The 18,138-nt window shown below is 59.3% G+C and overlaps 2 protein-coding genes across 18 annotated transcripts in view; both read right to left on the reverse strand.

Moving 5' to 3' along the window:
* Window positions 1-6,491, reverse strand: part of USP48 (ubiquitin specific peptidase 48) — a 29,203-nt gene extending 22,712 nt beyond the window's left edge. For all 6 annotated transcript variants that reach the window (XM_049796220.1, XM_049796154.1, XM_049796070.1 and 3 more), the window contains exons 1-8: window positions 6,322-6,491; window positions 5,301-5,421; window positions 4,902-5,058; window positions 3,880-4,007; window positions 2,613-2,737; window positions 1,919-2,027; window positions 492-625; window positions 183-265 (exon numbers count right to left, since the gene is read on the reverse strand). In XM_049796220.1, the coding sequence (XP_049652177.1) occupies window positions 183-265; window positions 492-625; window positions 1,919-2,027; window positions 2,613-2,737; window positions 3,880-4,007; window positions 4,902-5,058; window positions 5,301-5,421; window positions 6,322-6,455 (991 nt within the window). In that variant the 5' untranslated portion in view covers window positions 6,456-6,491. The remainder of the gene's footprint in view (window positions 1-182; window positions 266-491; window positions 626-1,918; window positions 2,028-2,612; window positions 2,738-3,879; window positions 4,008-4,901; window positions 5,059-5,300; window positions 5,422-6,321) is intronic.
* Window positions 6,492-7,441: 950 nt separating this feature from the next.
* Window positions 7,442-18,138, reverse strand: part of HSPG2 (heparan sulfate proteoglycan 2) — a 39,205-nt gene continuing 28,508 nt past the window's right edge. For 9 of the 12 annotated variants that reach the window (XM_049803313.1, XM_049803381.1, XM_049803371.1 and 6 more), the window contains 25 exons: window positions 17,926-18,105; window positions 16,951-17,211; window positions 16,672-16,867; window positions 16,490-16,587; window positions 15,654-15,956; window positions 15,465-15,577; window positions 15,227-15,374; window positions 15,017-15,133; window positions 14,673-14,757; window positions 14,442-14,586; window positions 14,268-14,367; window positions 14,082-14,191; window positions 13,895-14,003; window positions 13,721-13,819; window positions 12,683-12,904; window positions 11,693-11,925; window positions 11,358-11,544; window positions 10,381-10,503; window positions 10,245-10,298; window positions 10,052-10,127; window positions 9,198-9,276; window positions 9,019-9,089; window positions 8,830-8,913; window positions 8,659-8,762; window positions 7,442-7,891 (listed from right to left, as the gene is read on the reverse strand). In XM_049803313.1, coding sequence (XP_049659270.1) covers window positions 7,728-7,891; window positions 8,659-8,762; window positions 8,830-8,913; window positions 9,019-9,089; window positions 9,198-9,276; window positions 10,052-10,127; window positions 10,245-10,298; window positions 10,381-10,503; window positions 11,358-11,544; window positions 11,693-11,925; window positions 12,683-12,904; window positions 13,721-13,819; window positions 13,895-14,003; window positions 14,082-14,191; window positions 14,268-14,367; window positions 14,442-14,586; window positions 14,673-14,757; window positions 15,017-15,133; window positions 15,227-15,374; window positions 15,465-15,577; window positions 15,654-15,956; window positions 16,490-16,587; window positions 16,672-16,867; window positions 16,951-17,211; window positions 17,926-18,105 — 3,461 coding nt within the window. In that variant the 3' untranslated portion in view covers window positions 7,442-7,727. The remainder of the gene's footprint in view (window positions 7,892-8,658; window positions 8,763-8,829; window positions 8,914-9,018; window positions 9,090-9,197; window positions 9,277-10,051; window positions 10,128-10,244; window positions 10,299-10,380; window positions 10,504-11,357; window positions 11,545-11,692; window positions 11,926-12,682; window positions 12,905-13,720; window positions 13,820-13,894; window positions 14,004-14,081; window positions 14,192-14,267; window positions 14,368-14,441; window positions 14,587-14,672; window positions 14,758-15,016; window positions 15,134-15,226; window positions 15,375-15,464; window positions 15,578-15,653; window positions 15,957-16,489; window positions 16,588-16,671; window positions 16,868-16,950; window positions 17,212-17,925; window positions 18,106-18,138) is intronic. The other 3 variants (XM_049803323.1, XM_049803357.1, XM_049803305.1) reach the window with 1 other exon arrangement.

An 18,138-nucleotide genomic window follows, 5' to 3' on the forward strand; every position in this document is an offset into this window, starting at 1 on the left:
TCTCCAAGACCTCGCTAAGTAGGTTGTGGCTTCCACAACCCACTTAACAAGGCGGTTATTTGAAATGCAGGCTTCAAACAACTCTTGACGTAATTTTCCATCAAAAAGGGAATTCAGAGATCTCCTCTCATCTGCCAAGGGCCAGTGGGTGAAGTTAACAAAACACAGTGCACAGAACTCACTTTTTTGTTCCATAAAAGGCTCCATGTCAAGCAGCTCAGAGAAGCCGATGTAGGTGTTCAGCTTTTTCTTATGGCCAGTTTGTCTGTACAGAGAAAAAGCTTCGGTTCAGGGGAGAGCAATAACAGTTCACAACTCAAAATAACTCCCCTTGAAACCCACTGAACATCCCCAGAGAAGCTTACGCACGCACTCAATCCTCAATCTCTCAAATTAATGCAGAAAGAGCAGAGCAGATGACTCCCCAAAGAACTTCCATGCAACCCAGGGTGCTCCCATTTCTACAGCATGCGCTCTAGTGAGAGGCTTACCTGTCAAACACGAAACGCATCAGCTGCAGGTTGAGTGTGCAGGGAAGACTTAGCAGCCTGATCTTCCTTGTGGCATTCTGCTTACTCTGACAAGTTTCGCAAAAATAACGATTGTCCCCTTCTAATTTTTCTTCCTAGTGGGGAGAGGAGGCAGAAAAAAAGGTCTTGAGAACAGGTGACCACTGAAAAGTCAACCAGTCCCAGCTACTCAACAGCTGGAGACTGAAAAACACCAAAGTTGTTTTAACCATTTAAGTCCCTACCCAGCTGCTTTCCAGAATCATCTCTTAGTTAAAAATGCACGCTAATAAATGTGCTTTACAGCATGGCCATAGTAGGCTGGTCTCACTTGAAGGAAAATTTCAGACTGAATCAAGCCCCATTCCTAGTTCTCAGGTCACTTACAAGACTGTCAAGTTTTCTCCCCGCTTGACTGAGTTGGTTTATACCAATGAGGGCTATGGAAAAAGAAAATAATTAAATCACCCTTTTACGAGCTCACATGGACCGAGTTAATGTAAAGCCACATTTTAGCCTGGAAACTACAATCCTCTTATGCCCAGCAACACTAACATCACTACATAAGAGTCATTGTCCATGCCCAAGTAGATCCAATGGCAGGATTAGGCCAGAGGAGAACTCCAACTGCCCTAAACAAGGTCACCCGGTTGTTTCATTTGAAGGAGGAGCAGACAAACTTGAAAGTTCACTGTTTCAGGATTTTAATGCGCATACACAAACCAGTCTTTTTTCATAGCAGACCTTCCACAAGCAGAGTGACTGGTTTGCTGAGTGCATCAGTGAAGCCGCTGCCCAACAGCCAGAGAGGTGAGGTACAGAGTCAGGTTTCAGGTTAGCTCTGTCCCAAATATTTGTAGTTGAATCCACACCTCGAATCTTTAACATGCCAGATCTTAACTTAAGATCTAGGCAAATTTTCAAGTTGAATTAAGAGCACTTGCAGCTGTTCCCCCAGCTATTCCCAGCCCTCCCTAGTATTTTTGAGAGCACTTTAGAGCAGGGAATGTCTCCTGTTGCTATGCAGATGAGCACCGATATAGAAAACACAAAAAGCAGCCATTCTCCCAGTGCTATCCATGACAAAGTACACAGGGAGTTTTTGTCAGACTTTAAGGACTTTTCCCCAACTTTGCTGGGAAAGTATTTTAACTAAACATGCGACTTTCAAGTGCTCTTTAAAGCCGTAATATGTACATGTCCTATGCTCTGGTCCAAGCCACTCCTTGCTGGCATGACTCAATCCTCATTTTCTGAGTCCACAGAAAAAAACATCTCCTTTTGGATGCATCTCACCAAGACAACTCAGTCGCTTCACTCCGATACTGACCTCAAAGGCTGTTAATTGAAGGAAGGAATTAAAATACTTGGCTAAGAATAGCAGGACTCAAAGAACAACATGCTTATACCTTAAGAAATTCCGTTATACAGTCAGTCAACTGCTTGTGCCCTTGGATGTTTAACTCCAGTTCGTAAAATTTAGACACAAGTTTGGACTCCCTGCCACACTGGTTGCAGCTAGGATTAAAAAAAAAAAGACAAAAACACATGAGGACAGTTCACTGGTTCCTGTGTCTGAACTCCCCAGCCCCTAGTAAAATACTCCTTGAGCTATAAAACCAGGAGAAAAAGTTAAGTCAGAGTTAATGCGGATCACACCCCTACACCACAAAAACTCTGCAAGAAGGTGTAAACAGGATAATAGCATCTACCAGGAAAAACAGGAGCACCTGCTTGCAACTTGCATACACCATTTTATATCATTTTTGAGGTGACCCACAGCTCTGAGAATACAGGAATGAAAATACAACACCCGAGTACACTATCTTCTGGGTGCAGGACTTTACATTCCATTAACTCACTTGCAGGTTTAATTGGTAAATTTTCATTAAAGGATTAAAAGCAGCTGGAGAACTGCAACACCACCATGTGCACAGAATCGGGAAACCTAAAAGCTAAAAACCTCTTATGAAATGTTTTGGCAGAAGCTTACCTGCCTGCTCCAGTTGTTAGGAGGGATCTTCCCCCCCGCCGCTCAACTACTTCTAAAATGTTTAAATATTTAATTTATAGAAAGGTTCTTCCCAAAGACGAAATACTTACACCGTGACATAGGCGTACTCTCCACAGAACTGCTTTTGCACTATGTTCCGAACATCTGGGTTTTTTTGTTTGGATAAAGTATCTTCCAGCAGTGACATGAACAGCTTTGAAAACTCCTGGGCATCCTAGAAGAGAAAGCCAAGTCCATTAACAATACACCACAGCACAAAGCCCAATCACAACCTTGTCACTAATTTACTGCAAATTACTCAGAGCCCTACACACAGGCTGCACAGAGACTCCAGCGTGTACTGAATAGAAAAAAGACCAGTCGGGAGAACTAAAGAAAAAGAGGAATTTGTCTAAAAGGCGTGCGAGGCCACCAGCGTGAGACCACGGCGTGAGTTAACTTGGCTCCCAGCCAGCCGCACCGGGTGGTTTGACTTCTGCCCTGCTCCTTGCAGGGCTCTGGAAGAAAAAAAAACCTCCTGCAGAGCTTTCTGTCCCATTAATGCTCATTTTTCAAAGCTCAGCATGCAATACAAGCTGTCCCTGCTTGCATTGTAGGTGAGAAGAAAAATAAAAACACCCCAAAAATAAGAAGCTGCCCTGTAGATTCATCCCTTCCTGCCAGGCTTGGGAGCTTCCCCACACTCATCTCAGGGACTTCCTCTCCCACCCTGGCTCTCCTTTGCTCTCCCCTATGGAAAACAAATGGACTTTGGCTCCTCCCAGCTGTCCTTTAGTATCCCTGGTCAGTAGTGACTGTTTTCTTCCCCTCCCGCATCCTACCGAGGAAACACACGCTGGCACTTGGGCTCTTCCTCTTCCCAAAGTGCATTTTCAAGCCATGCCCTTCACCTGAGCCAGCTTCGGCAAAAGCCCCACAGGATCCATCTGTGGCACCTACCCCTCTCTAACCGTGCTTTCTCTGCCTCGCATGCTCCCATTGGACCTTGGCTGGCTCCCGGTGACCCAACCAAATGCCTTCTTGCCCTGTGAGGGCCCTTCAACCCCTGCTGCACTACCTACCTGGGAGGAGCAGCCCATAAAGCACCTGCGAAAAGACCCTCACGGCAGCTTCAGCTCCCACTCCACACAGTCCTGGGGTTGATCAGGCACTAACAAAGCTCCTCGTCCCCATCCCATCACTCCCTGGGCTCCTCCTGATCTCCCACACTGATGGGAAGGGCCCAGAGCACCGCTTCTCCCTTTGTATTTGTACCAAGCAGCAGAACCCAGCTCGGAGATGCTAAAATAACATAAAATGGCAGTTTCATGCTGCTTTAAAGAGGATAATTACTTGAGGGGCATGCCTCAAACCTACCTGCTGCTGTCCCGTGTCCAAGCCCAGCGCTTTAACGAAGCCAGAGGGATCAATGTATCGCCTTTTGCTGTTCTGCAGCAAGGCAAACAAGTACTGAAGGTGTTCACAAATGGTCTGAGGCTCATAGTCTATTAAAAACAACAAGTTGCACAAGTTACAGCAAGTCATTCAAGGCAAGAGATAATTGTTCCAAGTAATTTGCTTGTTCTTTCTTTGTACAGGTAAATTTAATGATTAGAAATTATATGATTTTTAAAAGCTGTTTTAAATTATCATGAGAACCAAAGCGGTTCATGTCTCTGACGAGAGCGAGGTCCAAGTGCGGGCCAGGTATCATGGAATCATTCCGGCTGGAAAAGACCCTAAAAATCAAGTCCAACCATAAACATCCCACAATGCCTAGCGCAAGCTGTGAGCTAACAGTTTAAGCAGTGTGCGCTGATTACCCTGTAGCAACAGCTTCTTTTTTACCCTAAATGGTGAGACATCATTTAAAAATGCCATAAAAACAGGAACAGAAGAAATCAGGTGGCTGCCTGACCCAGAGTGCACCTATAGCATCATACCATACATGAAGGTACGTCACCTGAGCCTGTCGCATCTGCTGTGAGGGCACTGGGAGTCTCATTTGTATCGGGGACCTAAATTTTCGCCTTCCCATGGGACAAGTGCGGCTCCACGGTAGCACAGATCAGCCCCAACCCACGTGCTTCCACCCCCAGCACCATAATTAAGCTGGGAAACAGTGTGGGAAGCAGCCCAGCGAGAAATGAACCCAAATCTGATTTTTCAACCAGATCGGGATCACTCTGATTTAAGAAATAACTTGGGTAAAGGACCGTTTATTCCTAAAAGCCAGGTGATAGACTCAAAAACAATGGTATGGAGATTGGACAAGTGGTTGGAGCTTCACCTATAGATTCTCCCAAGAAATGTTATCCCAAAGCAGACGTCAGCGTGTAAAATTTTAGGAGAAAACGAGCAAAACCATTCCCGTTCACAGCAGATGACCTTCCACCCACCTTTGTCTTTTGGGATGCCCTCTCCAGCCACATACTCGCTACAGGTGCTGGGACACAAATAGAGAGCTTGCCGGAGCTCCAAGTTAAGAAACCACATCTGCAAGAAAGTGTTCACGTAGCACGTGGCGCCGAGGTTCGTTAAGCCCACGAATGCGTTCTAGTGTAAGAGAGAAAGCAACAGTCATCACTCGCTGCTGCAGAGGAGCAAGCAGAAATCCAGCAGTTGGGGCGGCCACTTTACGGCTGTTTGTTGGGAAAACACTGCTCCAGCATCATACAAACAGCCGCATCCCAAATTCCCGGGCTACAGAGGGACATGAGGTGTCACCTCCCCTTGTCCCCATCTTCCCTGGGGGACCAGGAAGGACAGAGGATGATTTTTGGGAGAGAGGGGACTACCTTCTTGCGACGCTCGCAGTTAGGGTCATCGATGTTGTGGAAGCTGTTCTCGTCTATCTCGCCCAGCCAGACGTGCTCCCCGATGCCCACCAGGCAGTTGGGGTTCCCCCGGCAGTTCCTCCTGTAGAATCAGCACCCACCCTGTCACCCCCCGCGGAAGGGACACTGCTGTCCCTTGGAGGGTGGGTGTGTGACCATGGGGGATAAGAACAACAAGGGGGACCCCATAATGTGAAACAGAGTGATTAAGATGGGACAGGGATCCCCCACACCCCCTAAAAATGATGGCTAGGGAAGAACAAGGAGACCCCAAGGGATGGAGAACTAGAGGGAGGAAAAAAGGGGGACCCCAGGGAAGAGCACAGGACCTGGGAGGTGGGGGGTTGTCCCTGTATCTGGGGAGCCAGGCAGGGAGAGGGGTCACCCACAACCCTGGGGGGGGTGTCCCTGTATCTGGGGAGCCAGGCAGGGAGAGGGATCCTCTACAACCCCAGAGGGTCCCCTGTATCTGGGGAGCCAGGCAGGGAGAGGGGTCCCCCACAAGCCTGGGGGGGGGGTGTCCCTGTGTCCGAGAAGCCAGGCAGGAAGAGGGGTCCCCCACAACCCTGGAGAGGGTCCCTGTATCAGGGAAGCCAAGCAGGGAGACGGGTCCCCCACAACCCCAGTGGGGGTGTTCCCTGTGTCTGCGGAGCCAGGCATGGAGAGGGCTCCCCCACAACCCCAGGGAATGGGAGTCCCAAAAAAGGGAAGGGGGGAAGGGGGGTTCCCCATCGACCCTGAGGGACCCAGAAAACGCACGGTGCTTCCCCAACCTCACGGGAGGGAGGAGGAACGTGAGGTCTCCCCCCACCCTGGGAGGTGAGGAACCCAGAGAAGGGAAAGGGGGACCACCCAGACCGCACATAAGGGGGGAAGTTTGGGGTCCCCTGCAGCCCCGAGGGACCAGGTACGGGGCGGGGAGGAAGCAGAGGGCCGCCCCGGGAGGGGAGAGGGCCCGGGGTGGGGGGGTCCCGCGCGGTACCGGCAGGCTCCGCGCTGGCAGGGCTCCAGCCCGACGCGGTAGGCCGCTTCGATGTGCTCCTGCGCCACCGCCTCGGGCGGCACCGTCTCGGTCCAACGCCACGCCGCCTTCTCCAGCTGCAACCGCGGCGCCATCGCCGCCGACCCCCCCCACCCCACCCCCCCCCAACTTCTCCGGCCCGGGCCGGCCCCGGCCCCGGCCCCAGCCCCGGCCCGGTCCCGCCCGGCCCCTCCCGCCGCCGCCGCCGCCGCCGCCGTCAAGGCCGGTGACGCCACACGCGCGACGGGCTGACAGGCGCGAGGCGTTGACGGTTACGGGCTGCGACGCGCGACGCGCCTGGAGGGGCGGGGCCTGCACGCCTCGCGGGACGTGGGGACTTCCCCCACCCCGGGCCGGGCCGGGAACGGAATCCTGACACTAAACCCCTTCCGGATCCCCGTCCCGTACCCACACACACCGCAGCCCCCCGGTACCCCCATACCATACCCCCCCGGACCCTCACACTCTTCCAACCCCTTACCATACCCCCCCCAGACCCATACCCCTTGCTACACTCCCAAAACGTAGCCCCACCCCCCCATACCATACCCCTCTATACCCTGCCCTCCCTGTACCCCCATACCGTAGCCCACATACCCCCCCACACCACAGCCTCCCCTCTGGACTCTCATAGTTCCTTCGGCCCCACACCATACCCCCCCATACCACAACTCCTATACCATATCCACCCGAATCCTCACACGAAATGCCTTCTGGATCGCCATGCCATACCCCCCCATACTGTCACACACCCCCACCCCCCCATACAACACACCCCCATACCATCCCCCCCATACCTTACTCCCCCCTAGCCTCCCACCCCACCCACCCCCACACCATACCCCCCCGTACCCCCTTACCCCCCATACCATACCCCCTCTATACCTTACCCCCCTGTATCCCCACACCATACGCCCCCATACTATACCCCCATACCCCTTGCCACACTCCCATACCACATCCCCCACTCCCCATACCATACACGCCCATCTTATACACCCCCCACCCCAATACCATAATCCTTCCATCCCAACCCCCCCTCGGCGCAGCCCCCCCAAAAATGGTCACCGCGCTGGTTCTCTCTCCTTTAATAGCTGTCCCCGCGGGGGGGTCCCCGCCAGCACCCCGATTGTCCCTCGCGTCCCCACCCCGCCACCACCCCAGGGGGGCACCCAGGCGGCCCGGCCGCCCCAGCACAGTTTCGGGGGGGCTGATGTGGGGGAGGGGGGTGTAAACATTTTTGGGGGTCCCGGCCCCCCCCCCCGAGTCACCCCGGGGCAGCAAAGCACCGTTTCCTCCTGGCTTTTTTTTTTTTTTTTTTGGAATAAAATTGGCCAAATTCCCCCCAAAATATATTTTGGCGGGGGTTAGGAGGGGCAGGGGGGGGCGGGGGAGCCCCCCACTGCACCGTGCCGCAGGTCGATGGGGTGCCGGGGGGTCCCGGCGGGCGCCAGCGCCAGCCCCCGCAGGCACCCAGTGATGCCGGAGGTGAATTTGCCGGCCGTCAGGCTGCGGGGGTCCGGGGCGCCGCCTGCGGGGGGGACACGAGGGGACACGTGGGTGTGGGGGCACCTGGTGGGCTCACCTGGTGTCCCCTCCTGTGTCCCATCCCATGTCCATCCCACATCCCATCCCATGTCCACCCCGTTTCCAGCCCACATCCCATCCCGTGTCCATCCCATGTCCCATCCCATGTCCCAGCCTAAATCCATCCCATGCCCTGTCCCATGTCCCATCCCATGGCCATCCTGTGCCCTGTCCCATGTCCCATCATGTGTTCTCTTCCCATGGCCATCCTGTGTCCCATCCCATGTCTCATCCCACATCCTATCTGTGTCCACCCCACGTCCACCCTGCACCCCCTCCCATGTTCCATCATGTGTCCCCTTCCCGTGTGCCCACCCTGTGTCCCATCTAGTGTTCATCCCATGTCCCACGCCTTTCCATGTCCCACCCCATATCCCCTCCCATGTCCTGTCCTGGGTCCCATCCTAAGTCCCGTCATGTAACCCCTCCCATGACCCATACCATGTCCACTCCTGTGTCCCACCACGTGTCCCAGCCCATGTCCCATCATGTGTCCCACCCCGTGCCCATCCCCTATCCCACCCCAAGTCTCGCCCCGTGTCCCATACCAGGTCTCGCCCCATGTCCCACCCCATGTCCCACCCTGTGTCCATCCCCTGTCCCACCCCAGGTCTCACCCCCTGTCCCACCACATGTCCCACCCTGTATTGCACCCTACGTCCCACCCTGTCCCACCCCATGTCCCGCCATGTCCCCTGGGTGCCACCTTACCCACGTAGATGCTGCCCTGGGTGTTGGCCATAACGTTGGCTCCTGGTGACTCCCCGCTCACCGGCTCTTCCCCATCCACCTGCAGCCGCCCGTGCCGGCCCTCCCTGCACGGCACCGATCAGCACCCGCACCCTGACCCCCACCCTGACCCCCACCCTGGCCCCCACCCACCTCGTCACCGTCACCCGGTGCCACTCGCCGTCGTTGATGGGGTCTTCGGAGACGATGCTGGCCTCACCGCTGCCCAGCTGGTAGCTGCAGGGGTGACATGGGCTCAGCACAGGGGGCACCCTGGGGTGGCATAGGGCACCTTTGGGTGGCACGGGGCACCCTGGGGTGACACTGGGTTCCCCCGCTCACCTGAACACCAGGTGCCCATCCTTCAAGCCGAGGCCGATGAAGTCTTTGGCTTTGCCACCCTCACCGGGCTCCTGTGGGGGCAGCAGGGTGGTGAGCGGGGTGGGGGGCACCCTGACCCCCACCCTAAGGGGGGTCAGCACCCCGGTCCCCTCCCCAGCGATGCCCTCCACCCCGCTCACCGCCCCGTGCCACAGCAGCAGCCCGTCGGCGCTGCCCGTCCGCAGCTCCAGCTCGATGGTCTCGGGCGCCTCGGGTGGGCTGCAAGGAGAGGGCGATGGTTCGGTGGGTGCAGCACCCCGGGGTGGTGCAGCACCCTGAGAAAGGTGCAATGGCAAGATGGGTGCAGCACCCCAGGATTGGTGCAATAGCGCAATGGGTGCAGCACCCCAGGAGGGGAGCAATGCCATGATGGGTGCAGCACCCTGGGAAGGGCGCAATGCCATTCTGGGTGCAGCACCCTGGGAAGGGTGTTAAATGGCAACGGGTGCAATGCTGTGGGAAGGGGTGCAGCACCCTGTGAGGGTGCAATGCTGCAGGAAGGAAGGGTGCAATGCAGTGGGAAGGGTGCAGCACCCCAGGAAGTATGCAACACTGCAATGGGTGCAGCACCATGGCAAGGGTGCAATGCTGAGGGTGCAACATCGCAATGGGCGGAACGCTGCTGGAAGGGGTGCAGCATCCTGGGGGGGGTGCAACGCCATGATGGGTGCAACAAGGGGGGAAAGGTGCAATGCTGGAGTAGGTGCAATGCTGCAGAAAGGGGTGCAGCACCCTAGAAGGGTGTGATGGCGTGGGAAGGGGCGCAATGCTGTGATGGGCGCAACACTGCAATCGGTGCAATGCTGTGCTGGGTGCAACGCTGCAGTCAGGGTGCAACACTGCAGGAAGTGGTGCAATGCCTTAAAAAAGGGTGCAACTACCCAGGGAGGTTGCGGCACCCCGGGCAGGGTGCAATGCCGGGGTGGGGGTGTGGCACCCTGCTCGGGGGGCGCAGCACCCTGCTCGGGGGTACCCTGTTCCCGGTGTCACTCACCCACGGGGAAAGAGGTGACCGGGCAGGGCCAGGTAGGAGCCGTCCCGGAAAGCGGCGCTGAACTGTCCTGGGGCGTCTGTGGGCAGAAAGGGGGGGATAAGGGGGGGGATAAGGGGAGGACCACGCCCAGCTGCCACACCCATGGCCCCACCTTTGGGTGCAAAAAGGGGGGGAAGTGAGTGCAGGCACCTACCGCCGCCCCCGCTGCCTTCCTGCCAGTCCTGCTCCAGCTCCGCTAGCGCCAAGCCTGCGGGTGAAGGGGGGTTGGGGATGGGGTGTCACATGTCCCCCCCATGTCCCCAAGTGTTCCCAAGTGTCCCCCGACTCACTGTGCTGGCAGTAGGGACCGGTGTAGCCCTGCGGGCAGAGGCAGGCGTTGCCCTTGCAGGTGCCACCGTGCAGGCAGGGGTTGTGGTGCAGGCAGCGGTCCTCCTCCCGCTCGCAGCGTGGCCCTGGGGAGAAGGAAGGTGACACCGGTTGACGTGGGTGGGCGCGAGGATGGTCAGACGCCCTCGGCTGACCTGCTGCCCCGGGGTTTGCCCTTGCATGCACACACACGTGCAAAGCGAGCATGCACATGAGGAGTGCGTGTGCACGCACAGTGCATGCACGTGCATGCATGCACAGCACCCACAGTACACGCTCACACGTGCAAACTGCACACAGATACGTGCAGATACATGCATGCACGGCAGACGCACACATGTGCAGACTGCAGCCTGTGCATAGCACGCACGCATGCATGCCAACTGCACACACCGCACATGCACGCACAGCACATGCACAGCAGGTGCACGCTGCACACACGTGCGCACAGCACCCATGCATGCACCACACTTGCATGCACACTCAACACATACACGCATGCACAGCACATGCACGCACTGCACACTATACACACACACGTGCAGATGCACCTGCTTGCAAACTGCATGCCTGCACCCCAGCACACATGCATGTGCAGCACGCATGTACGCACAGTGTGCATGCATGCACAGCAGACACATGCACACGTACAACGCACAGTGCGCGTGCATGCGCAGCACACACAATATGCAGCCCACACGCGTGCACAGCACACATGCATGTACAGCATACACGCTTGCCTGCACAATGCCCATGGATGCGCAGCACACATGCACACGTGCGTGCACGGCACACCCCCATATGCAGCACGCGTGCACGCGCAGCCCACACGCTTGCACGCCCAGTCCGCCCACGTGCTCAGCGTGCACGCGCGCACACCAACCGCCCACAGCGCACACGTGCAAACCGCACACGCGTGTCAGCACCCCATGGGACTCACCGCTGAAGCCGGGTGGGCAGAGGCAGCGGTAGGCAGGGCTGCCGGGGCTGCCTGCAGGCAGGGGCAGGCAGCGACCCCCGTGCAGGCAGGCAGCCTGCAGGCAGGGCGAGCTCTGCCCGCACTGCCCCACGCCCCGGCTCCGCAGAAAGCTGTAGGACAAATCCACCTTCTTCCCATTGATGGAGACCTGGGGCGAGGGGGACACACCAAGGGGGGGTGTGTCAATCCCTGACCCCCCCAACCCCCGCCGAGGGGACCCCGGCCCCCCTTGTCTCCCACTGAGGGGACCCAGATGTCCAGGACAGGCTTTTTGGCAGGGACGGGGGGTGTCTCACCTCTCCAATGCAGCCCCGGAAGGAGGCGTTGGTTGGGGGGCGCAGGGGGGGTTCAGTGCCCCCCAAATAAAGGGGGGTGCGTAGGTTGAGACCTTGACTCTTGCCGGGCGAAGAGCGTTTCACCGGGGCGGCGTCATCCACCACCAACGTCCCATCCTTGTGAACCCGCTCGGCCGTCACCCGGTGCCAGCGGCCAAGCGTCACCGGCTCCGTGCTGCGGAGAACTGCCAGGCCTGTGGGGATTTGATGGTGGCATCACGGGGGGCTGGAGGACACCGAGGGACACTAGGGATGCTTGGGGACCTAAGAGGTGCCCTGGGTGATGCTGGGGGACCCCGGTGATGCTTGGGGACCCCAGTGGTGACAGGGGACCCCGCTGATGCCCAGGGGACCCTAGCAGTATCTGGGGACCAAAGTGATGCCAGGGGACCCCAGTGGTGTGACGGTGATCCATGGGGACACTGGCAGTGCCTGGGGCCCCAGGTGACAGCAGGGGATCCCAGGGATGTAATGCCAGGGGACCGCAGCGACACCAAGGGACCCCAGCGACATCAGGGCACCCTGGTGACATTTGGGGACCCTGGTGATGCCCAGGGACGCTGCCACAGCCTGGGGATGCCAGTGTCACCAAGGGACCCCAGTGATGCTGGGGGCCCCACTGATGCCTGGGGACCACAAGGGAAAGCCAGTGATGCTGGGGGGACCCCAGTGATGCTCAGGGACCCTGGCAACACCTGGAACCCAAGTGATGCCTGGGGACCCCAATGATGCCAAAGGACCCTGGTGATGGTTGGGAACCCCAATGATGCCAAGGGACACCAGTGATGCCTGGGGACTCCAGTGGTGCCAGGGGACCCTGCTGTGGCTCAGGGACCCCTATGATGCCAGTGGACCACAGTTAATGCCAGGCCACCCCACCTATACCCGAGTTCCCAGTGCCACCAGCCCCCCAACGGTGCCACCAGGACGCCCATCACTGTGCCAGCCCACCTGAGCCCAGCTCGTAGCGGAACTCAAGGTGGCCACCAGCCATGGCCAAGGCGACAAAGTCCTCAACGGGGGCAGCTTTGCCAGCGCTGAAGAGCAGGAGCCCGTTGGGTGCCAGCGGCAGGAACTCGGCCTCCACTCGCAGCTCGTGGTGGACGTTGGTGAGGGGCGGGTAGGAGACGAAGGCACCCGCCTCACCGAAGGATGGCACGCTCACTGCCTCACCTGTGGCACCCCCAAATCAGTGCCCGGCTGGTGGGACCCAAACCTCCATCCCCATGGTGCCCATTTCCCCTGGGTGGGACCCAAATCTCCATCCCCATGGTGCCCAACTCCCCAGGGTAGTCCCAGTCCCTGCCCATCTCTGGTGGTCCCCAGCTCTGTGCCCATCTCCCCAGGGTGGCATCAGCCCCATTCCCGGGTCCCCAGGGTGGTACTCAGACCCATGCCCATCTCCCCAGGGTGCTCCTCAGCCTGTGTCCCCAGGGTGGTCCCAAATCCCCCATCCCCATCGTGCCCGTCTCCCTGGGATGGCACCCAATAGCCCATCTCCATCATATCCATGATGCCCACCTCCCCACATGGTACCTAATCCCCTGTGCCCATCGTGCCTGTGTCCCTAGGGTGGTCTCAGCCCTATGCCCATCTCCCTGTGGTGGTCTCCAGCCCCATGTCTGTGTCCCCAGGGTGGCACCAACCCTGTGCCCATCTCCCCAGGGTGGTATCGAGCCCCATGCCCATCTCCCTGGGATGGTCCCAGCCCTCTGCCCGTGTCCCCAGGGTGGTCCCCAGCCCTATGTCCATGCCCCAGGGTGGTCCCCAGCCCTGTGTCCATCTCCCTGGTATAGTACCCAGCCCCATGCCGCTGTCATCAGGGTGGTGCCAACCCCGTGCCTGTGTCCCCAGGGTAGTCCCCAGCTACGTCCCCATCTCCCCAGGCTTGTCCCAGCCCCATGCCCATCTCCCTGGGGCGGTGCCCACCCCCTGCCCACATCCCCAGTGCGGTGCCAGCCCTGTCCCCGTGTCTCCGGCTGTGCTTACCCTCGGTGCACCTCTCCCCAGCCTTGCCCAGGTGGCAGCGGCAGGTATAGCCCTGCCCGTCTGGCCGGTTGACACAGGTGGCATCAGCCCCGCACGCCTCTGTAGGGTGACAAGCGATGAGCACCCATCCGGGGAGGGACAGTGGGGTGACATCCCCGTGGGGCAGGCACCTACCTGGGTGACAATGCAAAGCCTGTGAGTACTCGCAGTTGCTGCCGGTGAAGCCGTGGGGACAACGGCAGACGTAGGTGCCACTCTCGGCGTCCTGGCACACGCCACCATTCTAGGGAGGGATGACATGGGCGTCAGCAATGGGTGGGGATAGGTGGGGATGGGTGGGCATCACCTCCACCATCCTCACCTGGCACGGCCGGTCCTGGCAAGTGGGACAACTGGTGACACCGTGCGCCTGCAGGTCCATGTCCCCAAAGGCCACCTCCTCCCCTTGGATGCGGAGCTGGCGTACGCAGCCTGCGGAGGGATGGAGATGGGGGTGACATGGCGCTCAGCCTCCCACCCCGGTGCCCCCCAAAAACTCATCACTCACCCATAAAACCACGGCTGAGCCCTGTCTTAGCCACGGTACTGAAATCGGGGTACCCCCCCAGGTACAGCTCCTCGTTCAGATCCAGCCCTTGAAACTTCCCCTGTGGGCACAAGTGGGTGGGCACCACCTCCAGCACCCTGACCCCCACCCAATACACATCCCCCCCCCAAATACCTGGGAGGTCCCGTTAACTGGGGGGTGCCCGTCCAGCGCCAGCGAACCCCGGGTGAGATTGCGGAGGAGACGGACAGTGTGGTACTCGCCCAACCGCAGGGGCGTCGGATGCCGGATGGTGGCCATGCCCGAACCAGCATCAAACCTTATTTTTTGGGGGTACAATGGGTATGGGTGGGTGCTGGCACCCATCTGTCCCCTCCTCTTATAGCACCTGTTCATGGGTCTCACCTAAATTCGGGGCGGCCACCCACCAAACCGAAAGAGATGAAGTCGGCACCGCTGTTTTTCCGCTGCCCATTGTAGAGGAGAAGCCCTGCAGGGTGGTGGTGGGTCAGGCAGGATGGTGCCCACCCCGGGGGGGTGCGGATCACATCCTGAGGAACCCCAAAACACCCCCAGGATGGAGGAGAACCCCCCAGAAGTTGGAGGGGAGCTTGGCTGAATAGAGAATGGGAGCTAAAGGAGGAAGAGGGGAGGATGGAGGGAGGGATGGAGAGGGAAGGGAGGAGGAGACGATGGAGGGGACATGGGGGGGACACAAGGGGGGACACAGGGGTCCCATCGGCGCTCACCGTCAGCAGCGTCAGGTCGGAAGGTGATGAGGATCTCGAACCTTTTGTAAGCATCCTTGATGGTGGGCAGGGGGAGGAAGGAGCGGGGCGTCTGCCCAAAATAGGGGACCAGGCGCTCTGTGGGGATGGGGGGGTCAGGATAGGTTGGGGTACATCACCCCCCTCCTACCACCTCCCCGTCCATCCATCTGTCTTTCCGACCATCCTCACCTCGGACCTTAAGGACATAGTAAGCCGTTTCCTGGCCGCGGTGGTTGGCTGCGGCGCAGGCGTAGACGCCGGCGTCCTCATGGCGCACGGCCGGCAGGGTCAGGACGTTCCCTTCTGCCCTGGCACCTGCTGGCAGCTCCCCTTCCAGCTGCGGCAGAGCAGGGTGGGGGGGTCAGCTGCCATAGGGTGGCCTCCCCCACCCGCCCTGCACCCCCATCCCTGCATCCCTCCATCTCACCTTACTCCAGGTGATCTCTGGCACCGGGAAGCCGGATGCCAAGCAGGGCAAAACAGCTACCGAACCCACCGAGACCTCCTTCACCTCTGGCTGCCCGGCGATTTGGGGGGCGGCTAGGGATGCACAGAGGTGTCACCACCCCGTGGTGACACCGTCTGCGTGTCCCCAGCTCCGTGTCCCCATCCTCACCTTGCACGTGGAGGATGACGTGGGACTGGACGGTGCCCACGCTGTTGGCGGCAGTGCAGCGGTACTGCCCGGCATCTGCCCGTTCTACCCGTTCAATAGTGAGGGTGCCGGCGCGGACCAGCACCCCGGGTCGGATACGGCCCCCCACTTTACTCCAGGTGACGTGGGGACGGGGTTCACCCAAGCCCAGACACTCCAGCTCCACCGCCGTCCCTGCCAGCACTGTCTGCACTGCTGTCCGGATGTTGATCAGGGCCCTGGGGAGAGCTTGGAGGGGGGACAGTGGGGTTTTGGGGTGCCCCCCTGGCATGGGCGAGGCATCGTGGTCTGGGGTGCCAACCGGAGGAGTGAGAGATGGGAAGAAATGGGGTCCTCATGGGCATGGGAAGAATTTGGGGGTGTTGGGGTGCCCGTGGGTATGGGGAGAGATTTGGGGTATCGGGGTACTCATGGGCATGGGGAGAGGTGGGGGGTACCAGGGTGCTCATGGGTGTGAGGAGAGACTGAGGGTATTGGGGTGCCCACAGGCATGGGGAGAGATTGGGGGTGTTGGGGTGTCCATGGGCATGGGGAGAAATAGGTGGCTATTTGGGTGCCCATGGGCAGGGGAAGAAATAGGGGATATTGGGGTGCGTGGGGGTGGGGGGAGAGATGGAGGGTACCAGGGTGCCCATAGGTGTGGGAAAATGGGGGCACCGGGGTGCCCATGGGGATGGGGGGGATGAGTCACTGGGTGCCCCTGGGTCTGGGGAGATGGAGGGTCCCAGGGTGCCAGTGTTCATGGGGGACAGGCTGGGGGGTGCCCATGTCCACCGGTGCATGGGTGCTGCTCCTACCCTGGACGGTGAGGGTGGCCCTGTCCTCCGCCTGCCCGCCTGGGGCGCTGGCCCGGCACACGTACACCCCCTGTGCCCCCCACGCCAGCTCCGGTATCCTGCGGGGACACAGTCGAGGTGTGAGACCCCACGGGGGGAGCAGGTGTGGGGGGGATCCCACTGCCCCATCTCCCACTCCTTACCGCAGCACCCCGTCCCGCACGCTGTGGGTGGGGGGTAGCTCCCCGCCATCCTTCAGCCACTCCAGATGTGCCCTGGGGTCCCCCGAGACAGTGCAGGCGAATTCGGCGGTGCCACCCACCCCCTTGACGAGGCTCCCTGGTGTCACCCGTACTGTCAAGGGACCACTGCCAGCGTCCCCACTGTCACCAGCATCACCTGGACGGGATGCAAAGCCCTGATGGTACCTGGTGGCACGGGCATCCCCAGCATGGGGCATCCCCATTGAGGTGGGGGCTCACCATGGACAGCCACGCGTGCGAAGGTCTCGGCGGTGCCGACGCGGTTGGTAACAAGGCAGCGGTAGGTGCCGGCATCGGCGGGCAAGGCTGGGCTGATGCGGAGGAGGCCGGCGCGGTAGATGGCGCGTGCCGAGAGGCTGCCATTGATCTTATCCCAAGTGTAGACCAGCGGCGGGGTGCCATGGGCCAGGCACTGCACCTGCAGCGCGTCACCGGCACGCACCGCGGTGTCCTCCGGCAGGCTGGTGGCATATGGTGGTGCTGCAGGGAACGGCCGGTACCATCAGCACCCGACCGCAGCCGGGATGGGGTAATGAATGGGCCAACAGGGTGAGGAGGGCATCAGTGGGAGGGTCTGGGTGGAGATGGCGGTGGGTGTGTGTTGGGATGGACCAGAGATGGATGAATCCATGAGGAAGGGACGGATGGAGGAGTTAGGACATGGAGAGATGAGCGTGTGCTGGGATGGTCCAGTGATGGATGAATCCACCAGGAAGGGGTGGATGGAGGGGTGTGAGAGGAGATGGAGAGGTGGATGTGAGCTGGGATGGATGAGTGATGGATGAATCCACCAAGAAGGGGTGGATGGAGAGGTGTGAGAGGAGATGGAGACATGGGTGTGAGCTGGGATGGCTGAGCAATGGACGGATCGATGAGTAGGGGATGGATGGAGGACAGAGCAGAAGTAGAGATGGATGTGCACAGGGATGGGACAAATGGATGGACACATCCATGGGAAGGGCTGGACGAAGGAGCTTGAGAGGAGACGGAGAGGAGGATGAGTGCTGGGGTGGAGCGAGGATGGATCCATGAGGAAGGGATGGATGGGAGGGTGGGAGCGGTGATGGAGATGGCCATGTGCAGAGGAAGGACGGAGACGAGCCAAGGATTGGTGATGGCAACAGCAGGGGTGAAGGAGACAGTGGAGATGGCAGGAGGGACCCAGGGGCACCCCAAATCCCACTACCCCCTTACTCTCCACGTCGAGGGTGATGAAGACCTCAGCGAAGCCAGCGGGGCTGCTGGCATTGCAGATGTACTGGCCCGAGTCCTGCTGTGCAACGCGCGGGATGACCAAGCTGCCGTTCACCACCCGGTGCTGCCAGGGCAGGGGTGCCCGCAGCTTTGACCACTCGATCCGGGGCGCCGGCTCACCTACAGGCAGCACCAGTGCCCATCACCGTGGCG

Source organism: Accipiter gentilis, chromosome 1, assembly GCF_929443795.1.
Source record: "Accipiter gentilis chromosome 1, bAccGen1.1, whole genome shotgun sequence".
Classification (NCBI taxonomy): Eukaryota; Metazoa; Chordata; class Aves; order Accipitriformes; family Accipitridae; genus Astur; species Astur gentilis.